At 38.7% G+C, this 24,419-nt stretch overlaps 1 protein-coding gene across 1 annotated transcript; it reads right to left on the bottom strand.

Moving 5' to 3' along the window:
* Window positions 1-38: 38 nt before the first annotated feature.
* syt9a (synaptotagmin IXa) lies at window positions 39-24,419 on the bottom strand (the record flags this gene model as incomplete). Its single annotated transcript, XM_080501520.1, has 7 exons — window positions 24,260-24,419; window positions 16,063-16,546; window positions 13,725-14,280; window positions 4,883-5,003; window positions 4,617-4,788; window positions 4,245-4,374; window positions 39-107 (listed from the first exon to the last, which is right to left on the bottom strand). Exons 1-7 carry the CDS (start codon window positions 24,405-24,407, stop codon window positions 39-41), a joined length of 1,680 nt encoding a protein of 559 aa, XP_080357646.1. The 5' UTR covers window positions 24,408-24,419.

Genomic DNA, 24,419 nt, shown 5'->3' with positions numbered 1-24,419 from the left:
AGGTCGATTCATTTTGTCACGTGAACGGTTGCTCAAGGCTACGGAGAAGGAGGCGTCTTCAGAGAATTACAGGATCCTCCTTGGCTACTACCTGTGGTCCCCTGGTACTGCAAAAAGAGTGGAACAGAAAGCATGTCATAATAGAATGGAACCTTAAATATGCATAAAAAATAACAAACATCATAACAAGTCACATGTATGGATGATATTAAATAAAGTCAGAGCCAAACAGTGAGGAAGGGCTTAGAGCTCTTGTCTCAAATTGAAAAGTTCAAAAAGTTAATGCATGTAAATTTGTACGTGTGTTTCAAATGTTGTCACGTGTCACTCCTATCATCACCCTCATGTGTGTTTGGTAACAAAAAATATATCCAGTACAGGGCAAGTGGATGTTGCTGGTTACCTGTGGAACAACATCTCTAATCCAAACATTGGTGAAACAGGTTCAGTAGTAGTGGTTCAGATTTTGCCTGGGGTGGACCCAGACCAAAATTTTCCCTCAGTTTAGACCAAAGTCTTCAATTTTGCTAAAGAATACATTTCTAAATGGCTCACACAACCCACCTAAAGCTTCTTTGACCCAATTCTCAGGTGATGTAATGTAATAGATGTGCTTGTATCCACGCACGCATTCACACAGGAATCATAATTCCTTTTGTGTTCCAAATGACATGGTGCTCTTTGTTCTCTTCATTGGTCCGGGTTGGGTTTGGAGGCCTTTTTTTTTTTGGTTAAGTTTGCATGAACTCCCTGTGCGTGGGTAGGTTTTAGCTGTGCACTCCTGCTCCCTCCCACAGTCGAGCATTCAATTGGACCATTGATGGCTTTCAATGTCCTATAGATGCATGTGTGACTGTCTACCTCACTGTGTTTGCCCTATGATGGACTGGTGATCTGTCCAGCATGACAGCTCAAGACCTCTCAACCCTCTGTTGGATACAGCGGTATAGGAGGTGGATAGATGGGAATCAAACCATAGCCATTGTCGATGCCTTTAAAGGAATGTTCCAACCTCCTGATGATTTTTTTAAATGGTCAGCCAGAAATTATGCGACTGTCATTTTATATTTGACTCATTAGGAGGAGAGTTTATCCACGTAGGTTGTTCCCTCAGTTTTTTTGGAATACATTGCAAAACTGTGACTGCGTTGCCAAGTGCAAAAGAGACATGAAAGCTTTTGCAGATAAAGGGGCTTATTTGGCATTCAAAAGCAAAAATAGATCTGCAAACTGAAAGTTATTAGCTCAGGAGAGAAGTAGCTTGCTGGTTTGTGGGCTTACTGAAGATGAAGTGCCTGTAAAGATGGAAAAAACGTTCACTGCAATCACTTGAGAACAATTGCTGTGTTTTCTGGAGGCTGTGGTGAACATTTCAAAGCACTGTGTACATACACTATTAGCCTAAAAAGAAACATTGTGACTCCAGTTTCCTTTTTTTCTCTAGCACTCGGTGTCTCTTTGAATGCAGCAAGCGGAGACCTTTGATGCACACACAAATGCACAGTGAAGCCATTCCTCTTGCCTCAAAGCACAGGTCAGACAAACTGCCCTTCAGTGTTTTCTCCATTTCTCTACAGTCAGAATATAAGTCTTTGAAATTGTCAAGAGCCAGCCACCCTATTCCCAGAAATTCCATCAAATCCAAATTTTAGGTGAGTTATTTATAGATATACTTAATGGAAGTTAAGTTGAATAAAGCTTCTAAAACTAGACTGTATTCATGAAAAAATAATTCTGATTGTAGTATAAAATAGGAAAAAAAATAAAAAACTAAACTTTTAAGAACTGGTATAATGGACTCAATACAAAACATATATACAAATATATATATATATATATATATATATATATATATATATATATATATATATATATATATATATATATATATATATTGACAAAAAATAGACATGTAATCTATCAGGCTAAAATACAATGGAAGAATGTTCAATCTGCATTACATACTGTAACTGAGGCTCTTGTGCTTCAGGGACAGCAGATGGAAACCATTCTCAAAGCTGAATGATCAGTAATGCAGCAGTGAAAGCTTTGAGATAGCATTAGCGTCAATGCCATACTGTCAGGATGGGTTTCTGAAAACATGCAATCATATGTTCTGAGAGGCAGCAGGGTCATTGGAACTTATACCAGCTGGCTATGACATCTACATACACTCACAATAACACTGCAGGCAATGCAGGATCACCATATAACCTCACATCCATGTTGTTAGACCGTAGAAGGAAACCAGAGTGCCCTAGGTAAACCCATGAATGGTGAAAAGATATACACTCCACACAAATTGTTCTGGCCAGGATTTGAACCGATGATCTCATTATGAGGCACCATCCTCATTTATAATATTCTAAAAAGAAAATAAATCAGTAAATGTGAACATTTTCAGATTGTACTTGTGTGGTTTTGCACTACAAATACAGCTGTAATATTTCAAAATTATGTAAAATTTTGTTTGATTCCACTCATAGTTTTGGTCATACCGTGGTTTAAAAAAGAACTTAAATAAAAAAAAAATACAGTTTCAAAAATTATTATTATTATTTTTTTTTTATGAAAATATGTCCTGGAATTGATTGTGATGTAAAACCAAGAAAGACCAAATCAAATTATAAGATAAGGATAGCGAGTTTAACAGGTTTGTCTAACAAGCCTCCAAGGAGGCTTTTCTTGCCTCAACAGCTATTAATGTCAAAGTAGTTCAAATGTGGACTTACTAGAAATATGCCTTGCCTGAAATATGCCTTGCCTTACTTAAAACTGCAACTATTTGGTGTGTTCTGTCTATCTATCGGTCTATCTCTGCCTGTCTGTTTGTTGCTTTTGTCACAGTGTCACTGTGTTAAAGACGCTCATAAAAAACAAAAAAGTTTCAGGTATTAAAACCACTGAACTCTAACCTTTCAATCTGAAGTTTAATTCAAAACTGAAACCCTTTGACCATGGACAAATGTGTTAGTTTTCAGTATTTGCCGGGTATCATGCTGTCCTTTTACTGACCTAAATGAGAGAAATGGGGCAGGATTTGCCTCCTGAACTAAAATAGGTTTGACACCATTCGTCTGTATGGTGCTGTATCTTCTGTATCAGTGCTTTTTCTGTGGTGTCACATTTGCTTTTTCCTACTAAAAAAGGAAGAAGGTACAAGCTAATATTAAGTGAACTGGCACCTAAGCAAGGATAAGTGGTCTCTCCTGCAGGAATCCATCACAATAAATTATCCAGATAACTGCAGGCTCAAAACTTGCTGTCTTTTTCTCAAAGAAGCAGCAGATTTGCTCTGGTCCAGAGCAGGTTATATATCAGCCATATATCAGTTTCAGATATGTACTTTCAGATAAAATAGCACCCCCCCTAAATCAGCTTTTGAAATGAAAAACAAACACACTTTCTTTTCTTGAATATTATTAAATCTGATATATACTATACTGTACATCAGATATATATTTCAGGCTTTTTTTTTCAGGTCAGGTAAAAGAAATGTTTATTATAAAAGCACACATATTTTTTCTTCTTTTTAAATTATGATACTTGCTTTGCTAGCTTGCCGAAATATTCACATTACCTCTGACCAAAATTGTTTTCGCAGCTTCGTTGTAACAACACACTACTGTATCAATGCATACTAATGAGCTCACTCTGCCTTAATAACTAAAGAATGAGAAGTTGAATCTCTTACTCGCGTATTGTTCTCACTACAGTTTTTCCTTGAGTCCTTGAGTCTTTTAATCTGTTTTACTGTATAATATTATTTTTCATGAAAGTTTAATGACCAGCAATTGGCTTATTTTGCCTAAGATGTGTGGGCATATGATTAGGAAGAAAAAATAAATTTTAAACCCCTTTAATTTTTCTCTGCAAAATTATAGTTATCCCTCTTTAATTGTACAAGTAAAAAAATAAATAAAAAAAATACATATACATATAAATACAACACAGATGTTTCCCCTGGCAACTGTGAGTCATTGCATCAAACATTGCAGGTTCCTACAGCTGTAATAGCAGCAGATTTTAGACCTCTACTGAATTTATAGATATAACCCATTTCTACCTGGCGACTGAAACCTGCGGGTGTTGGAATGTATTGGCAGTCTGAAGCTTTGACACCATAAGTTGCAAATTTCCATTTGGACACAAACACACAACAAATGTATTCATGTTAAAAACATGGTCAGTCGTCCATGCACAGAAGCACATCAATCACAGACATCACAGTAAATTCAGCTCACCTCGACAAGAGGGTGCCAGTGGGCGACAGGTTTTCGCGGATATGTGAGCATTTCACTCCAGTGATCCCGACCGAGGTTGTCAGCATCGTTGCCAACTCGACACACACCAATGACTTCATTATGGCCTACACTATAAGTGTAGAATGGAGAGATAGAGAGAGGAAACACGATCACAAAATTATCAGACATTATAAGAATGACAAGAATGTCGCTATGCTACAGAAACAGTGCCCGTGAAATAATTTGAATAACATCTGATTACGTATCATCTCCTTCAGTCAGCAGCAGTTAATGAGTCATACTGAGAAGGTGCAAGATATTGCTTGACCTATATACTGTACTTTGTGTCTTTATTCATATGAAGTTCCTAACCGGTCATAATCCATCACTGCAATCAAAAGGCTGATCTGCTCAATGTTTTCTGGAGGAACATCAAAGACAATGGCCTCATTATAGACTGGATTTAAAGTGTTCCTCTTTGTGGATGTCTTCCTCTTCTTCAGTCTGCGACTATCGCACATCAGTGACACCTTCACATAGGGATCTATTAAAAAAAAGAGAGAGAAAAATACACATATATTTAGATGCAGTCTACCAGCGGGGATCTGTAGTTATAGATAGTATCAGATTTTAATTACCAGATGCACCAGTGATATCCATAGCCTTGAGATTGCGAGCTTTTATCATGGTAATGGTCAATCTGCCCGCAGTCGGCAAGTAACAGAGTGAAAACATGAGATCCCCAAGGTCCACATTGTCCTAATGGACAAAATAAAGACATTTATTTCATTTCAACATGAACTTTAATTTAAATACATTTCATGTTTTTGTTTTCTTCTTCCCCACCAAGCTGTGTCTTTGTTAATATTAATAAAAGCAGTCTCATTCTGGTGGGTACTTGCATGAATTACATTTTTTTCTTTAAAAGGTTACACTCTTCTTTCACGTGGCTCTATTAAAAGTCTCACATATTTCAGCTGACAGGGAGACTTCTGTTCAGCTGCAGCTCACTTATCACATGTGCCTAAAATAACTCCACTGAAGAAGTGAGAACCAGGAAAGCACACAAACGTGTGTGGTGAAGACAACAACCACTCTTACAGCAGAATCTCTTGCTGATCTCTTGGCATGTTGAGGAAAAATCGTGTTGGTGTTTGGAATAAAGCGTCGTCTGCTTTTAACTTCCAGCTCTGAGAGTGTAATCAATGTGCAAACATCTAACTTTGAGACAGATTGGTCCTATAACCATTTGCACAGCTGCTTTATTAACCGATTGAGATAATATCAAATTTCAAGGCAACCAAGAGTTAAAGTTTAGAATGACCGTCCAAAAGTTAAAAAGAATTGACTTGTCATGTTCTGCAGTATTTTCATTGGTTTGGGCCGTATCAGCAGTCACACTGAGCAATGCTGTGAGGCAGTGGTTGTGAAATTGTGACGCAGTTTAAAAAAAAAAAGAGAGATTGCAGGCTGTCTGTAGTCACACGACTGTGACATCGACCATCTGCAAAATCATCTCGGTTTTTGAAATAACACTACAGATTTTAAGTCACGATCAATGATGTCGCCACAGTTGATTATATTCTATTTGTATTATTTAATCAAACACATTTTTTTTTATTTTTGTAAAAGAGATGGATATGACTTCTTTATTTTCACTGTTGACATTTATATCAATTCCAATATCTCCCCTGGGTTGCTTTGTTCTCTCCAACATCTGCTTCTTTGGTGTAGTTACTAAGTCTTTCCCTAGTGGCTACAGAGCGGTCTACTTCTATACTTTCTCTTCGAATTTGGGTTTGTCTATGTGCTTTTTGTATTAGATCACGCTGAACCAGTGACGATTAGGGGTGGTTCACACTAACATTGTTTGGTACAGTTCAAGCAGACCACAATTCAGTTCCCTGATAATCCACTTTGTTTGCGCAGGTGGGAAAGCTCATCATTCACACTCTGGTACAGACCAAACAAGCAAACTTGGTTCACTTGCACATGAACTTTTTGCATTGTAAGTGTACATTTTTGCATATTCTGCATTGTGAAATACTTGCGGAGCAAATATAAGAGATGAAGCAAAGAGAGTGATGTAGTGTGCATGGTGCATGCTAAAAATGCTCGCTCGAGGAGACAAAGGAAAAGTTAAGAAAATGTCTCGTGGGTAGGTCTGGGGTGATTGATTGATACATGGACTGATGTCCTTAAATTGTAGTTGGCCACCCACAAGAATAATTATGTTTTTAAATTGCCTCATTGTTTGTTGCATATTTGATTTTGTGTTCCTTTTTTCAGTCAAGACCAATCAGTCAGCTGAATTACCTCTTTCTTTGTGCTTCATTGCGAGTCAGTGTTTGTTTGCAGCAGAGCTCCAAACGTGCAGCTGTTCTACCTGTATGACCTGTATGAGTTTGGTCCACTTTCAAAAGTGCAGTGAACCAAATGAAGGTGTCAATGTTTTTGTCATCCTAAGTTCAGTTGACCCCCTTGGACTATCCCGGCGTAAAAGCTTCTCTACGCATGTCAGAAACATAGCTGAATTAATCCCCAAGTCTGTGCTTTATTAAGGGAGAACACAGCAGCAAATACAGCCTCATTCAACGGGACACGACTTTATCTTAATATCTGCTTGTGAACCAGATTTTTCTTTTTTTTTTTTTAAAGCGAATGCAATTTAATTTTTGCAACTCTTAGATTATTGTCTCACACTCTCCAACCCTATTTTGTAGTTTGTCTTGGTAAAGCTATATATACCCTGTGAAATCACACTTGTTTTTATTATTTGTGATCTGCAAGTCTGTGATTGTGTTTGTGTGAGTGTGAAAAAATCAAGGCCAAGAAGAAAAAAAGAGGGGAAAAAAAACCCAGAAACATTCAGAATGTTCCTCCTGAGACCTACATTGTCTTATATTTCAATCGTGGGGGGCTTTTCTTACAACTAAGATCAAGTATTCAAAAAGGCCATGGTTAAAGGCGTTTTAATTTGCATGATGGATTAACTGACAACCACCTCTAGAAAATGCTTTTTTCATCCAAGAGGGATCCTGTGGGTTTTACATGCTTCATGCTCTGATGTCTTTTTGTGCCCGCCTGAGGTACAGGTGGGAAGAGAAAGATTAGAGCTGTGGTTCATTCACTCCCGAATCCCTCTTAGACAACATATACTGCTGCATCTAATACCTCCAGGTTTCCTGTCACATCCAAAGTGTCTGATATTCAAAATGGATCTCACGTTTCACAATTTCAACATATTAAATGCCAAAACCATTAAACTGATAAATAAGAAAATATAAAAAAAGGTATTTTTTGAGCAGTGCTTTTGTTTTTATTTATCAATCTGGATCTGATAATCTGTTAAAATATAACACTGTTGAAACAATCTGCTTGTTTTGCAGAGCTTCAAGAAGCTCGGTGTGGTGATGAAACTCCCAATATGGACAATTCTACTGCCAATCAAGACTTAATAATAAGCATGCCAGTTCTTATAAATTAAATCAGTAATTCTGTATTCTGGTTCTGACTAATAGGCTCTGCTATAGTGGTTACAAAATGTCCTACCTCTGTGCGGCTGTCCAAATAATTAGCTTGTTTATGAGGGTTTATGTGTGCAAATGTCTGGGAACAAGCATTTGTGCAAGTGTCCCGGTGTGTGTGTGTGTGTGTGTGTGTGTGTGTGTGTGTGTGTGTGTGTGTGTGTGTGTGTGTGTGTGTGTGTGTGTGTGTGTGTGTGTGTGTGTGTGTGTGTGTGTGTGTGTGTGTGTCTTGTGCGAATGTAAATGTCTGTGTATATGTATGTGTTGGTGTGTGTCTGCAAGAACTGAGTCGTGTGAAACAAAAAAAAAATGGACAGTGTGAGAATGGAGCATCCCAGATTCTGTGAATCACTGGTTTCCATCAACCACCTGTCATAGCATTCTGTTCGAACTCTGTAATATTGATCACCGATCAATGATGAAGAGTGCAAGTCTCAGCAGTGACCCATCAAACAACCATATGTGGAGAGGTTACACAAATATATCAATACTTCTATCAATATCTCCCTATTGTCTCCATCTGGCTTGTTGACGGAACAAATATCTTCACACCATTTTTCCAGCATCTCCCTCTTGCTTTCTTTGTGTAATTCTTGTTATTTATTCAGTGTATTTTAAATTTGAAACAGCTGTCTTGTGTTAAACAGATAAAATGTTATTCCCCTAGCAGTCATATTTGGAAATGCTCTTACTTCTGAATCAATTCTTTGCCACGGAAACCATTAGAGAGAAGAACAGATTTAGTAGCTGACTGTATTCAAGACTCCAGATTTGACCATATGTATTTTGACAAAGTCGGACATTTATATGTCTTTCCAGCTGCTCTCAGCAGACATAGCAGCAACAAAAACACTAAGAAACACATGCCAACATGCATATGTACCATTTAAACACTCTTGCTCACTCACAAAGATTAACATTGAAACCTGTCACTATTTTACTGATGTATGTTGCTACAAACATTATTTGTCATGAGGCTCTAAAAGCCCTCTTACAATCCCACACAGTGCAGTAGTTGGTAAAGTGATATTTATATTTTATTGTGCAGAAAATGCTGGCATTTTAAACAAAGTGCTGTATTCACATAAGAGAGAGGGGGGAAAGTACTGTTTCAACAAAGGATCAAAACCTGTATTAACAGTTATGACTGACTGCTTCTCTTTTTACATTACATGATGTAACTGCATGCCATTTCAACGTACGCACACAGGACATGAACAAAATTAGAGTAAATTAGTATGTGAGTGTATGTGCCATCCATCCATCCATCCATCACCATTACCTGAGCATGTAATGTTTTTTCCAATTCAAGTGTTTCACAGAAGACAGTGTTTGTCTGGATTCAATGAAGCTGTTGCAACATCACAACATATTAATTATAGGAATTTGATGCTTGATTAACTTGACTGAAAAAGAGATTTTAGCATTTTTAATTCAAAGATTGAGCAGTGCTTTCCTTGGGTATACACAAAGCAATCACTGAAGCATATTTACATTTCCATTGTGATTCCACCATCTCTAGGTTATGAACACATTGACTCCCATCAACTCAGAATGCATATTCACATACAATATCTAGGCTGGATGTGGTTAACCATCTTACATGTAAAATGCTGTCAATGTTGAGACTTTCTGAGGGACTAAAGTATTTTTCAGCTTGGGTTAAAGCAGCCGTGTGGATGCATGTCAGAGAGAGACAGGTAGAATCCAGCTGTCAGTATTTTTAGGCCACGAGTAGGAAGCAGCGAGACTTTTTGCTCAACCACTGACTGGTTTGAGCTGCCTGCAAATGATAAGGATACTTATGCAATGCTACACATTTGAGTCACACTAAGTGAAAAATGCAACAAGGAAAAGTATGAAAGCATTAACTGTTTGAATATGAGTAAGAATTACACCTCTAAGGAAAGCCCGGTTTGAAGGACAAATCATTGCCATTATTTTGCAATGGATTTTACAGGAAAAAGAACAAGTATGGATGAAACATCCATACTTGTTCTAAGATGCTAACAATCAATATTTCTTACTTTAACCTGTATAACCACACACTGATAAAAACTGACTGGTGATGATAACCACGTCAAAGTCTGGGGTATTTGAAGCACTCAGTGATGCAGCAGAAATGGGCAAGTGTAAAGCACTGAGTCACTCTAACAGGAGCAGTGTGACCAGTCGAAGCATTTTTGAAAATGGCAACGCTTGTGAGGTGCTCATGGTCACAGACCAGCTGTGGGCTGAGGAGAGACAAACCACGCATTGGAGACAGCATGATGGAGACTGTTCAAGTCTGCTTTGAGGTGCTACATAAATTTTCAGCAGAAAAAAAAAATTACAATAAAATAAAATATAATCTAGATTTGCAGCAAAACCTCCGGGCCAAAATTCACAGCCTAGGATTCACAGCCTTGGTTCTGTGGATAAGAGATTCTGGAACAGATTTTTTCAATATAATGAGTCTCTTTATCCCTATCACACATGAGAAAAAGCTGTTTGAATCTTAATAATCAGATCTGTGAGGTAAGAAGTGAAAAACAGGCTTACAACAATCAGAAAGTAAACACTCGTGAATGAATCTCCTCAGAGAATCATAATTTACAGCTGCACTAAATCTGATGCAACAGAAATAAAGCACCACTAATTGTTTTAAAAGATTAGTGTGTGAATGTGTATCACTTGTTAAAATATAACACATGATGTTAAATGAGGACTGGACCCAAATGAGGAGTGAATATGAGTATACTCCCAAAGAAACTTTAAAAAAAAGGATTTATTGTCAGTACTGTGTTCTTGGATTTTATCACAAAACTCTGCACAAAATGCACCATGTCATATGAAAACACAGCAACGCAACTGATCTATTATAACATTTATGGTGTATCCTATTGATCCACATTGTATTGCACATCACAGCAGGCTCCTGTAGCCCTGGTATGCTTTCATCTTCTGAATCCTGCTCTTCTTGTTTACCCTAATAGTATTTGATATATTTTTTTACACCAAAATATTACTGCTTTTTGACTGCAGTATACTACAATCTTTTCTGGATTCAACAAGGTTACCATGCAGTTGATAGAAAGGTCATGTGTGATGGTAGCAGCTTTTCTTGCTAAAAGAAAAATAATAACAAATAACACATACCCAAGGCCTGTAGTAAGAAATAATTTAATGTCAAAGTTAACCCTGGGGTATCAGTACTGTGATGGTGGTTAACTCTTTATCAAAATATGTTGCCATGGTAACTCATGTCGAACTCCTTGCCTGCCCTGGAGGAGTATATGTTCAGGAATCAGGATACGACCTCAGCAGGTATAAAATACTACTTTTACTGACCAGTCAGCTCTCTTTAGAAGTGACTTGTCCTTTTTGGGTTGAGTGGATCTATTTGCAGGAATGTTTCAATATCATAATGAACCTGACAAAAATGTTCTCCTGAGTTCCCTTTGCTTCTCTGGGATAACAACTGAAATGACTTTAAAAAGGCATGAATGTATTTAATTAATATGAGTTGCAATAGGGAGATATACTTGTTCTGTCATGTTTGGAAATGAATATTGTAATACAACAAACAGTGATTTTGTTTGTTTGTGAATATAATAAGTGCCTCTTCCATGAACTATTTCCAGATTTCGCCATGTCTGCACATGGCCACACAAACTCCACCCACTTTATATATGTGCTGAGGGGTGAATGGAAAAGATGAGTTATAGAGTTGATAACTAGCTTATTTATATTTCTGTGGGCTGAATATCACCAGAATGTCTTCCCAGGTTGGCTTACTCACCATATTTAATGGTATTTGGGGCACATTTCATAATGTTCATAATGTATTCGTTGACTAATTATCTTGAAATCTATGCAAATATTTGATTTCTCATCATCTCAAGCTTTTGCTATTACACGCAACTCCAAAACCAAAATGCTCAATTATTTGCAATAAATCTATAAATAGTTGTTAAAAAAACAAGACATAATTAAATCATATCCACACAATTGAAACAAGTTGTTTTTCTAATAAGACCCACTGAACCAGAAAGACATGTTCACAACTAATTATATTTTCAACTGTTTTTTTTCTCCTTAAAAGGAAATATCCATCACACTCCTTCCTTCACATCCCTACAGTAGCTATATTTAATATGCTTTGACAGGTGTGTTTCACAAGTTCCACTAACTATCAAGCAAAGCTCAGTACATAAAAGGCTGCGGTGATGACATTTGCAAATGTTGTATGGAAGAGAGCTTCAGGAGGCAAGCCTGGACAACAAAGGCAGAAGATACAGCTTCACCCATTAAACACAGAAGAGACAGATTGTGCAGACTGTGTAGTCAGCACAATACAGGCGCCAGTCATGTATTCCCATGTGACTCTCTGTGCGGCAGAACTGACTTGTGTATTCAATACAACCAAGTTCAGAAAGAATCAAGTGTCAGGATTTCTGAAACAAGAAATTTTCCAAATCTAACAGTCAGAGAAGCTGGACCCAAATACACATATTAGCTAACCTCATTTGAAAGAGACATCAAACTTTGACTGTCCATTGCACACATTAATCACATGTTACAGCTTCTTCTTTCTATTGATTTGCTGTGTTTTGTATCCACATGTCAACCAAATTCTGGGAACAGCTTCAATCGGCAAAATGTGACTACCGCAAAAATAACAACGGAAGGAAGCCATGAATATTTAACTCGTTTTAAGTCAATCTCCACTGAAAAACAGCACAAAACCCCTCTATTTTTATCTGTTCTCAGGTTGAGTGTTTGCAGTGCAGAATGATCTATGAGAAGAGGTGAAAGCTAAAGCCTTCATTTATCTCCTGAAGTGGGAAGATTTCGTTGCGTTCACTGAAAATCAGATTTTAAGAGATGGATTTATGTGCAAGAAACAGCTTGGAAGTTGATTGTTTTAGAGAGATGTGATGTGTCTGCAATGAGGAAACTGAAAATTGATTTTACACTGATCTGTAATACATCTTCAGTTAAACTTGAACTGTTTGAAGTTCTACCATTTTTAATCTGTGAGAGTGAATGCATGTAATCTTCATGAGTTTTACAAGGTTCCAGGGGCGAATTGTTTTGAGCAATCAGTGACAAGGCCTCTGACTGATGACAATTAAGCATGTCATGGGCAATCAATTGTATTTTACAGCTTGTCAAGCACACACACTGAGATTACTGTCAATAAAAAAAAAAAATGTATATCCCTGCGAGCACATACACACAAATATGGCTTTACTCATTCTCGTTCCGTTTTTACCTCTGATTTCACTGGTATTTCTAGCACTCAGTCAGATACAACTTGCAAAGTACAACAGATGTGTTTCTGGTATCTGTATAAGCAGTTGATCACCTTGATGCTTTGCTTCAGACAATTTGGCTGTGCATGTCTGGTGCGTCATTTAATAGGGTGTCCTAAACAAATATCAAGCAGAGTAGTTAAGTGACCAGTTTTAAATGTGTTAGCTCAATTTGCCTTTTGCCACTTTGATGGCTAATTTTCCCTTGATGTTTATAAGCTGCCGATCACATTTCAGAAATGCTAAAATAAGTAGCAATAAAGCAAATATATTCAAGTTGTGATTTGAACAATGCATTTATTCAAGATGCGCTTTGCACTGACTCGTTGATCAAATGTTGAAAGACGACCAGTGTGTCTGTGTCGAGCTGCGTATCTTTCTCAAAGTGAAACCTTTTCATCTTACCTACCAACTAATTTTTCACTGGTTTATTCAGAGCCGACAGCTCGCTGTGTTTGGAAGACAGTCTTTTTCATTTTGCACTTTATACTGTCAATATGAGACTCTTGGTACTGAAATTAAAGAACAAATGAATAACTTGACAATCCATTCCAAAAGACCTGTCAGACTTGAAATGTCTTGTGCATTTATGGAAAAAAATTAAAAGTAAGAAAGTGAAGATAATAAGACTTTTTTTTATGTGTGTAGCAACTTACCGAGGAGACATACTGGATCTCCCGACAGAGTTTCGTCTCCCTGGGGAAATCTGCCAGATCAAGGAAGTTGTCCACCACCACTTGACCGATAATGTCGTGGCGTGAAAAACGGTCAAAGTCGTAGACGCTGAAGTGCAGCTTACGTGTGGGAAGTTCAGAGTATGCCACAGGAAACAGGAAGACCTCGTCAAACACAGGGTTCAGCGTCTTGCGGTGCACCTTGGTCTGGTGCTTGGTCTTACGATCAGGCAGCAGGTATATCTTAACGTAAGGGTCAGAGGTGCCAGAAAAATCCTTTGCAGGAAGGTTCTCTGCTTTGTGAATCTTAACTATTAACTGTTCCAGGTCGCAGTCAAATTTAAGGATGAAGTGGAGTCGCCCACAGCCTCCGCCTCTCCGACTACCATCATCACCCTCTAGGGAGCGCTGTTTGTAGAGCTCAGGCTTCAGGCGGCCAAGGCCCAGGCCCATTCCTGTGAGGGAGTCCTGCCTTTGGAACTGGGCCACATTGAAGTCTGGGTTAGAAAGGTTCATATGTCTGCGTATGGTACCTTGTCTGTGGAAAGTGGAAAGCAGGGTGGTATTAACAAAAGGTAGAAAAAACAGAGTAACAAGCTGTATGAACAATTCTTCACACCATAATATTATAATATATGCTAGCATTTCTTCAGGAACGAGGTCTTTACAGCAGTCAGGTACAAAGGAAGTGTGTAGCGTGTGTGAAGATTATCCATGTTCTTTCAGTCTGTCACTGATTTGTCACTGACAATTTAATTATGAAGAAACTAAAAGCTTTTTAGTTTCTGAGGTAGTGTTCACACTGTTGTTGTGCCTCACATCAACATTTAAAGAAAAATGAAACGTCTGCATTTCGTTCTAGTCTACTTCATATTTGTCGCAACCAATAATGTAATAAAAGCCAATAGTTATAGTTATTTTAAATGAAATAAAGTGATTAACTCAATGATATTATTAACCATTATTGAATAAGTTGTTATATTACTGGCTCATATTACATAATTGAAGTAGTACACAATACTATAATACTGGACTAATGAATGTAAATAAACCACATGTTTGACAGCTGCTGTTGCACTTGATGCATCACGTAGCATATTAGATTACTGTAGTGAGATTTTTACCGTCTTACTTATTAACAGCTTATACAATATATAAAGTAATCAATACAGCTGCAGGGATTCCTGCATTATACATATAAAGTACAATAAACTGTGAGGGTATGGATCTTCTAAAGTATGTCACATCCAATATTGTCCACTTACAGCTGTTGTTGCTGTATTCAGACTTCAGTCAAACCTTAATGGAAGCACAAACCAAAGCGTATTGAGAAGGATAGCTCAACCTGGTTTTTGAGAGGAGGTGGTGCACTTGTTTAGTGCACATCGGGGTTCATTTTAACCAGACCAATCATGACAAGTGTGAATCATACAGACTTCAAACCTAAATTCTTTTTCAAGAAATTCCAGAAATTGGTTTCTATTTGCATTATACCTGTTAGAACATGGTTGATTAAATGATGTCAACAGACTATGATCTATGAAGGTCTTACTTCTGACCTGAGACCATTCAACAGTTTATCATTTCTATATTTTGTATTTTGTGACCTAAAAAACATGATGTGAACTGCTGGGTGATCTTAATCCTTTACTGATTCACACCCATAGAGGTATACAGATTACTGGCTACACCTGTACAATAGTCTTTGTAGTTTATCAAACAATGTTCAGAGACTTCAGGGATTCAAGGATGATATATGGTTGTTATGCTTCTCCCACTTCTCATACCTTGTGGGGTCTCAAATGAGTTTACGTAACAGTGATCAGGTGCCAAAGGATATTTGGGGTCAGGCTAAACATTTAATTGCGATTGTTAAACGACTAGAAGATGCATTATATCACCGTCGTATAGTAGTTGCTAACTCAATTTGTTAATCCATTTATAGCAGGTCATTTTTGACATTGAAGTTAGGGCTCTATCTTCAGTCCTGTTTTCATTGTCTTTAGAGGACCCCTAACCCCCCAACTGCCACAATTTAACAAATCTGTAACCCTAAACATAACTATTCAAATCCTAATTTTGAACTCAATAATCTAAATGCCGTAGTTACAATCTTTCAAATTGCTTAACTTGCTGCCACATTCAGGGTCCTTGCAGATATTAACAAAATGTTGCCTTGAATGTTGCCATTCTGTAGTATTGTTGAGAAATGAGGTGAAGTAAAAGCAGGTGGAGCAACAAATACAAAAAAGAATATAAGTGTTTTAACTTTTCTGTGCAAAAGTATTAGTCCCAAAATCAACAAATAACTTATACTAACCCAATTTCAGACATTGAATGACCAGACGGAGGGGGTTCGGTGGTCTGTCTCTGCATACGAGGAGTAGTGTGAACACCGTTTTCCCGACTTTTACTCTGGGCATCCAGAGGTATGTCTGGAGACGTGTGGCTGATCTTCATAGCTGCCTCTGGCGTGGCCATGACCACAGGTGGGGGTGACACAGGAGTGCCGGGAACCTCCACCGATACAACCGACGCGACAGGAGTCGGTTCCCTGGCCATGGACTCACGGCGGTTGTGCAGTGGGGGGTCCACCGCTGTGTAAACTGGCTGTCTGGGTGCTGCTTGTGATAATAGGGGGCTCATGGTGGGGTTGAGGTGCCCATGAGCCTCCTTGGTGGTGGGGGATATCCCGCGTTCCCTCCATGGTATCCAGCAGAGCTTCCAGGAGACAAAGAGGGAGACTCCAAATAGAGCCAAGCCACAGGCGGTCACGACCAGTGACAACAGACTCACTGAGATATCTGAGAGGTGAATAATAGAGAAGAGGGATTAGTATACAACAGAGTGAACTTATTTTGGTTCACCACATTGGTGTAAAGCAAATTAGTTGTCCTCCTTCTCATCACTTTTAAAAGCAACATCCGCAAAGGTAGGAAAAGTATAAGTGAGTGACCTATAAAGCAAATTATGTTCCACCTGAGGACTGACATGCTGGGTCTGTTGCACTTGGACATTATTTCCTATTAAAAAAACAACAACATTGTTTTGAAGAATTTTCCATCAATACTCATTTATATTAATTGTATTTAATTATATCATGGAATGGTGAATCCTATGTGCTGGCCAAGATGACCACGCTCCATGCTGTTATATGACTTATAAGCAACAGTCAGGCTGTACACGCTTAAATATTGAAACACTGTCACATTAATTATTCATTCATTTGTCCATCCATCCATTTGTTCGTCCGTTCGTCCATACAATCATTCATTTGAAAACCAGGCTATTTTGTTATGTTCAGTTTGACGGAAACTTGGAATGTCTATAAGATAAAATGTCATGTCCAGTTGATAGTTTGGTACAAATAAAGTGTCAAACCTCAACATCCTAAGATAATTTATTTTCTTCCTCTTTCACAATGTGGTTAGAGTAAAATGTTCAGATCTTTCTGTCAAATTGATTGTTTCAGAGCTATCAGGATATTCAAGATTTTTTTTGGGAATAAGAGATTGTTATTCTTTATAGAGAAGCAATATCCTTATCAAAAATAATGCTCATGTACAGTACATGTGTGCAACAGCAAAAGCAGTGGCTGTGCGTGGGAAAAATAAATTTTGCAGACATATTACAATACACCTCAGTCTGTCAAATACGAATTTGTAGTTTCAAAGCAATGTCATCGGGTGTGTGAGTCACCATAGAAAAGGAAGGTGAGGTGTGAACCAACAGAGTTATCAAGGTCTTTGAATCATCTCTCCTCTCAGGAAGTGGGTGACTTTTCACAAAATCTTTTTTTTTTTTTTTTTTTTTAAAGAAAAATCATAGAAACTGCTACCACTGCTGCAGTCCCCCAATGACTACAGTGATTTGATACAATTATGAAGCTATGACAAAATGTATTAGTTAAGTTGTTACGGAAATGTTGCCCATGTGTTTTGTTTAGATTATCTGAGGTGGTTCAAATTCCTCTGTATAGGTAACATACAGGAATGACTACTTTACTACACTGTTTTTCCCTCATGACTTTAATGCAACTAGAGGAAAATACACTGAAGTGATGCCAGTTCCCCCACCTAAAAGGTATAAGAGGTGATGTTGCTTGACTAAGACATCAATTACACTCCAATAGGTGTAATACCTTATTCTACCCTCTTTGAATCTGCTGAAACACGTCTAACAGAAATTTAAATAGACCTATTTCGGTTTTGGAGTGGGATGTGTTAATGGAACTGTCAACACCAATTGCTGATGCAGAAGAAATGGAAAAGAAAGTCATTTAATTACTTACATAATGTCATGTTCTATGGTGGACATGTGGAGAGCAATGCGATCCAACAAAATGTACCTCGAGCCAAGGATCTGAAGCACAAGACTGTATGTGTACAGCCCGTTGTATTTAAGTGATATGTTAAATATACTAAATAAAGAAAATGCTGTGTAGGAGTTAATGGATGTTTTATCATGAACTACACCAGGTGGAATATGCAGTTCATAGCTCCCATTAGAACAAGAACAAGGCAATTTCTATTAAACAGTGTTTATAACTATTTGATTTTCCATCTATCCACCTTCTACACCAGTTTGTCCATTATGGGGTGCTGGAGCTAATTGGAGCGGACAAAGCGAGAAGGGCTGGTTACACCAGATGAACAGTCCACCACAGAGCAAACACTCGTATTCACACTTGAATTTAGAGTCACCATTTTCTCAACGTACATGTCTTTGGAGTGTGAGAGGAAACTGGAGTTAGCACACCCAGGCACTGGGGCAACTTGCACTTGAATCTACTTCCAGCAAAAAAAAAAAGTAAAGTAACTGCTTGATGACTAAACATGATAACAGAAAAACATTATTGAATTAAAGTTTGTTGCTAAATGTGACGTCTTCAAAAAAACCTGCTCATAAGTGTTAGAATTTACCAGCGTTTTAATGAAACCAACACTGAAGTACCTTCTACCTGTTTGAAAGCTTTCAAAAAAACCTCTAGATTCAGTGCAATCCAAAAGGCTGTTGATTCGAAATTCCCTGCAGCCACATTATGATACACACAATTCATTAAATTCAATTATGCTATTACTGTAAATTGCCATATCAGACACATGCAAGTTGCTTGACTGTGGCCACTTTGATTCGCTTCCAGTCTTCTCCACCTGTATTCCCACTAAGCCGTGATTTCTTTTCTTTACCCCATACTATTTGATTTTTAATGGTCTGCTGACATTCAGCCACATTATTTGTCAGCCTCCTTTGCTGAAGCACTGCACCACTGCAGTTGCTCATGGTTCTCCGCTGATGGCCACAGTGCAACTGTTTGGTTTGCAGGATGTTCTCCAGCCAGCTGTCATTGTGTGCAGTGCTGCTCTCCAGGCACCAGGCATGCACCTCAGTTTTCTGCACTGGTCCCCAGCAATGTGTTTTCTCATCACCAAAGCCATCTGCCCAGTCCCCACTGAGGACTCCTCTGTTTTCCAAGCCCCATTCATTTTGTCCGGCCTTCTCTAAAGATAACAGTTTTATTCTCTTCTGGCTGCTCCACTAATGCATCTAAACTCAAAGCATGCCGCCAAAGTCTCTAAGCTTCTCTTCAAAGCAGTCTTTCATACTCTGCCCCCCCCCCACCTGGCGGTCCTCTGCAGGTTCTGCCGATGTCACCTGCATCCAGGTTGAGCAGTTCTGCCAAAGTGAGTTCCCTCCTGATCATCCCAATCATCAACTCCATCTGCTTGGTCTTCTATTCATACTGCTAAAACTGCATATTTATCGTCAGGTTCCCCTGTTGGCAGCTCCAGGCGGATGCTTTTTTCCTCCCCATCTGCACATTTGAAGTCTTCTGCCCTGTCCGGTTGATCTACAGTGCTCAGGCCACCTGGATGGCCTCTTTGTCTCTGACCTGACACAGCCTCTTGCTTTCTTCCATGTGCAGTCCTCACTCTGTCAGCCTGACTTGTCCTGCTCTGACACTCAAATATTCAGGGCACTGAGCTTTTTTTTATTTTTTCCCCTGGCAATCCCCTGAGTCTCGGCCACCCTTCTCGCCTGCTTCCCCTAAGCTTTGATCTCAGCCACCTCACTTATGACTGTACCTGCGAACCTGCTCTCCATTGTCTCTTTTCTGTGCACCGGAAGCCTCTACATACACTTCTTTGTCTAATGCCAAACCGATAAACTTTCACCCCTGTTACTGTGACATTTCCTTTCACTTATTGCATTATAATGATGTCAAAACGATACCTACTTTCAGAAAAGTCCAGAATCTTGCACAGGAACTTTTTATTAGCTTCAGTCTGCTGTATCCACATGACCAATGCTATTTTTGGCTGTGCCTCGCTCAGTGCGAGAGCAGTGATGCAGAATTCTTCTCAGTTTTTGTGCTGACTATGCAACAGGCTATTAGTCAACTATAGTAATAAAAATGGTGTGTGTGTGTGTGTGTGTGTGTGTGTGTGTGTGTGTGTGTGTGTGTGTGTGTGTGTGTGTGTGTGTGTGTGTGTGTGTGTGTGTGTGTGTGTGTGTGTGTGTGTGTGTGTGTGTGTGTGTGTGTGTGCAGAGTTTAATATTAAAATAAAATGGAAAAAAGTCAGGTGTGCGTCACTCATTCACTCATAGCAATGACTACAGTATAATTATACTATTTCAGTTTCTAGTGACAGTAATGATTGCCTTCAAAATGAACACCCTGTCATTGTGAAGCACAGTGTGTCACTTCTTTAGCCAAAACACCTCCTGGATATCAAATGAAATCCATGCTGACACAGTTAACAGAAAAGTAATGACCATGATGAGCAGCCAGTCTTTTAGAATCTGGTCCCTTCATGATTTCCAGAGAAGTTTTGTAGAACTTATAAATCACACGTATCTTGCAAATATTTGCAAACTTGTCACTTAGGCTTTCACTAATTAACCAAACTTGGACAGTGCAATCATTGACATCTCATGAGTTGCAGCGTACTGAGTGTGTGTGAATTCAATTGTTACTCCAGCAGACTACATTCTGTGAGTAGCTTACTGGTAAAATTCATAGCTCCTTGGTGAAACAACATTTCATAATATTAAAATATTATATTGCAGCTCCCAGGACAACTATGCCTCATCTTCCTCTTCACCTGTGCTTGCTTATATGGGATTGTTGAGTTTTGCTCTTTAAAGGATCATGAGAAAGCATGGTTATGTCTTATTTTTTTCCCTTAATCATTTTTCGACATCTATTCTGCTTTATTTTACAGAGCTTACTGCAGCTTTTGTGGTGTTTCCTTTTAGATTTTTTTAATATTTAATCTGATTAATAGAATTGCTAATCCACAAAGAAAAGAATGTTTAAAAATCTGTAATTTAACTCACAACATGTGTAACTCACCCAGAAATGATCTTGAAATGGTATTTCTATGTATTGAATGTAACAAAGCTTTGAATTAAATCATTGGGAAATGTAAGATATTCTGTTTCCCATGTTTCATACATATTTCAATAAAACCAGGCGACTGAATGTTGACCCACTCAGTAACGGTTATGTAAGAATACAAATCTGAACATTTTACTCTAAAATAAATTTTTTTTGTATTAAACTGTAGGTAAAGCCACAAATCCTCCAAATTCGGCAGCACAGGCTGAGACAGGAGAGGGTCTGTGTGTGGGCGCTGTCATTAGACCTTACACAGGAACTCAGACCAACTGTCCTTTCTGCGATGGGAGACTCTGTGAATACCAGAGTATGTGTGATCTGCTATGATCTGAAAGAATAATGTGGAGAAATTGAGAAACTTGCCATCCGAGGACACTGAGCCCATAGTCAGTTTGGCAGGTTGCCCAAGCGCTGCTTGGTCGATAACAATCTATAGACATCAGGAGGGATTCGGAGACTGTATCACAACAAAGAACTTTGGATTCATTTTAGAGCACAGGACCTCGAAAGGTGCAATAGTGTAGGAGGGAAGCAAGTGCTGAAAAAGCATTGCATGACACCACATCTGAAATGTGCTTTTCTTTATAAGAAATATACTTTAGATTTATATACCTTTTATAATGTTTAATAGCTCATTCCCTGACATCCTGTGTTTCACATGCAAGTTGGTGTGGCTCTTTATTCTCACTCAGACAAAACTGAGTCACTTGGACTGGCTCCGTCAGTTTATCTTGCTGGTTATTATTCACCCAGGAAAAATGGTGCAATTATATAGTTCCAATTAATAACAAAAGGAGCTTGTAGGCTCATGTATACAACTCCAAATAAATAGTGCGGGGCTTCATAAGGACTGTTTCTCAACTTGTTGTCCAGAACCTCCTGGTGTGATGGGAGAGTTTTTGTGGTTCCAAAGCTTTGCCTGCTACTGTATGTCAAATATGCACACATCAAAGAAAACTATAACAATCCAGTCGAGACCTGGGAAACATTGCTTTTATCTAACAGACTCATGCTTTTGTATGTTGTGAGAATGGCTGCATCCACTAGTTATTGGCTTTGTTGTCATGTGTTAGTGAGCCAGATTGAAGGGAGGGTCCACAACCTCTCTTAGAGACAATTTGGGGGACTACAAGAGAAATGGTTGGAAGCCACGGTTTTAAAGTGTCGCTATGCTTTTTAGAAGCTTTGTTGTTGGCGTTGATCTTACCTAGATATAATGATGAATCAGTTTCACCCATCCACACACACACACACACACACACACACACACACACACACACACACACACACACACACACACACACACACACACACACACACACACACACACACACACACACACACACACACACACACACACACACACACACACACACACACACATTATTGCACAGACACACACTGACAGCAGGGCATTGGGGTGTGAGTGCATGATCCCGAGCTCCTCGCCCCCCATTGGGAGAAAATTTGGATTCAATCCATGTGTTGCACAAGGGCACATCGACATGTGGATCTGCCATAACACCTGAGCCATAGTAGCCTTTTCTAATGTGCTCGTTCTCTTTCTTGCTGGAGTAAAGCTGAATGAGCTTCACTACTTTTATGTGATTCCTCTGAGCTAACGCTCAGCAAAAGGACCAAAAATGCTAGATCACTTTAAACATCTTACTGTTATTTTAACCTATTGAGATCTGCTTTCGTGATTCATTTTATGATTCATGTTATACTCCCCCCTTGTGATTTCACTGTCTACTGTAAGTATTACTGCAGGTCACAATGTTTTCCATATGGAAGTTCTCAAACATGAATAAAAATAAAATATTTAATTGTGTTTGTATTTCAAAGGGCTTTGTTTTATTTTTCCCAGCTAATAGTGTGCTATGTTGCATTGATTGTGTGAATATATATGGATACGGTCAATCTCTGCTTATTCATCTCTTGGTTATTGCTCTATGTGATTATCTTGCATGCTGACAGAAAATACATAAATACATCATTATTTTTAAATAACCCAATTGGTAAGCTTTTTGTTCCAACTTATATTTGGTGTGCGTGTAAAACCTCATTACCACTGTGTGGCGGCATCTTTAAGAAAGGATGACCTGCCTTTTCTCCTTTATCGACTTTCTATCATGGGTTCTGCCATATGCTGGCTGATACAAACCAGTTAGATCTGGCATTAAAGGACTATGCATGTGCTGCCACATCAGTGCAACTTTTAAACTGCCTTTAGAATTGAAAAGATGAGACAGACAAGAGGGATGAGGGGTGAAAGGGAGACTGTTGGAACATTTGGGAATATGGAAAATGGGGGGGGGGGGGTGTTATGTGGAAGTAAGGGATGGAGGGAGTAGCAACATGAGAGAGAATTTGCACAGAGCTTTCATGTGGTGAATATTCATTAATAGCTAATCATGCAAAATAATGAAAGATTGGAGCAGGTATGTGGAGAATTGCAGGGACTGCACTTTCTCACTGCCGCTAATACGCCTCCCCCTCCCCTCTTTTTCTTCGCTCTGAGCTCTGCACACAGTGGCACTCACACGCTCATTTGTGCGTGTCATTCCTGTTAGGCTGCCTAACCAAGGCGCTGCTAGTCATTAAACATGACTCTATGGCAACATCATGTTTCTATATGTGATCCAATGTCCGTTTGGGTTCCCCCCCCAAAAAACACCAACGAATTATGTTGGATTCAGGATATAGGCTGACACGCAGAATTGAACAAAAATTAGATAAACTTTTAAAGAAGTATAGAATCCACTGTGTGATAATAGCTGCTGGATACAAGCTAAACTCAATCAGGGAAAAGACTGCATACTATTATCTCATGAGTGCATTTGTGCCGATATTACTTTTGAGTCTAGGAACCGAAAATGACAAAAATGCAAATTCCTGAAAAGATTACATAACTGAACTGGGTAATTGTTGAGATAATTATAGAAAAGAATACTGGTCTGGGACTATTTTGGAAGCAACACTGACCGTGCACCACTATCACAAAGGCCACCCATTGTGTTTCCGGCACTGGATTTTTTTTTTAATGAAATCAGTCACATGCACATGAGTTCAATTCAATGCAGTCGTTCAGTCATGCGTGCGAATAATCACTCACCTGAATCTGAGTAGCGTGGCCTGGCAAGATCTCGGAAATAGTAGATGAAATCCAGGCAGTTCTCGTTCTGCACTTCCCCTTTGGAACAAAGATCTGACAGGAGTTCAAGTGCCTTTTGACAAATCTCGTCATCTCTGTCTCCAGGCATTTCCCTCCAGCA

Source organism: Blennius ocellaris (assembly GCF_963422515.1).
Source record: "Blennius ocellaris genome assembly, chromosome: 1".
Taxonomy (NCBI): Eukaryota; Metazoa; Chordata; class Actinopteri; order Blenniiformes; family Blenniidae; genus Blennius; species Blennius ocellaris.
Note: the sequence above shows the minus strand (reverse complement) of the source record. Positions and strands in the feature narration are given on the sequence as shown.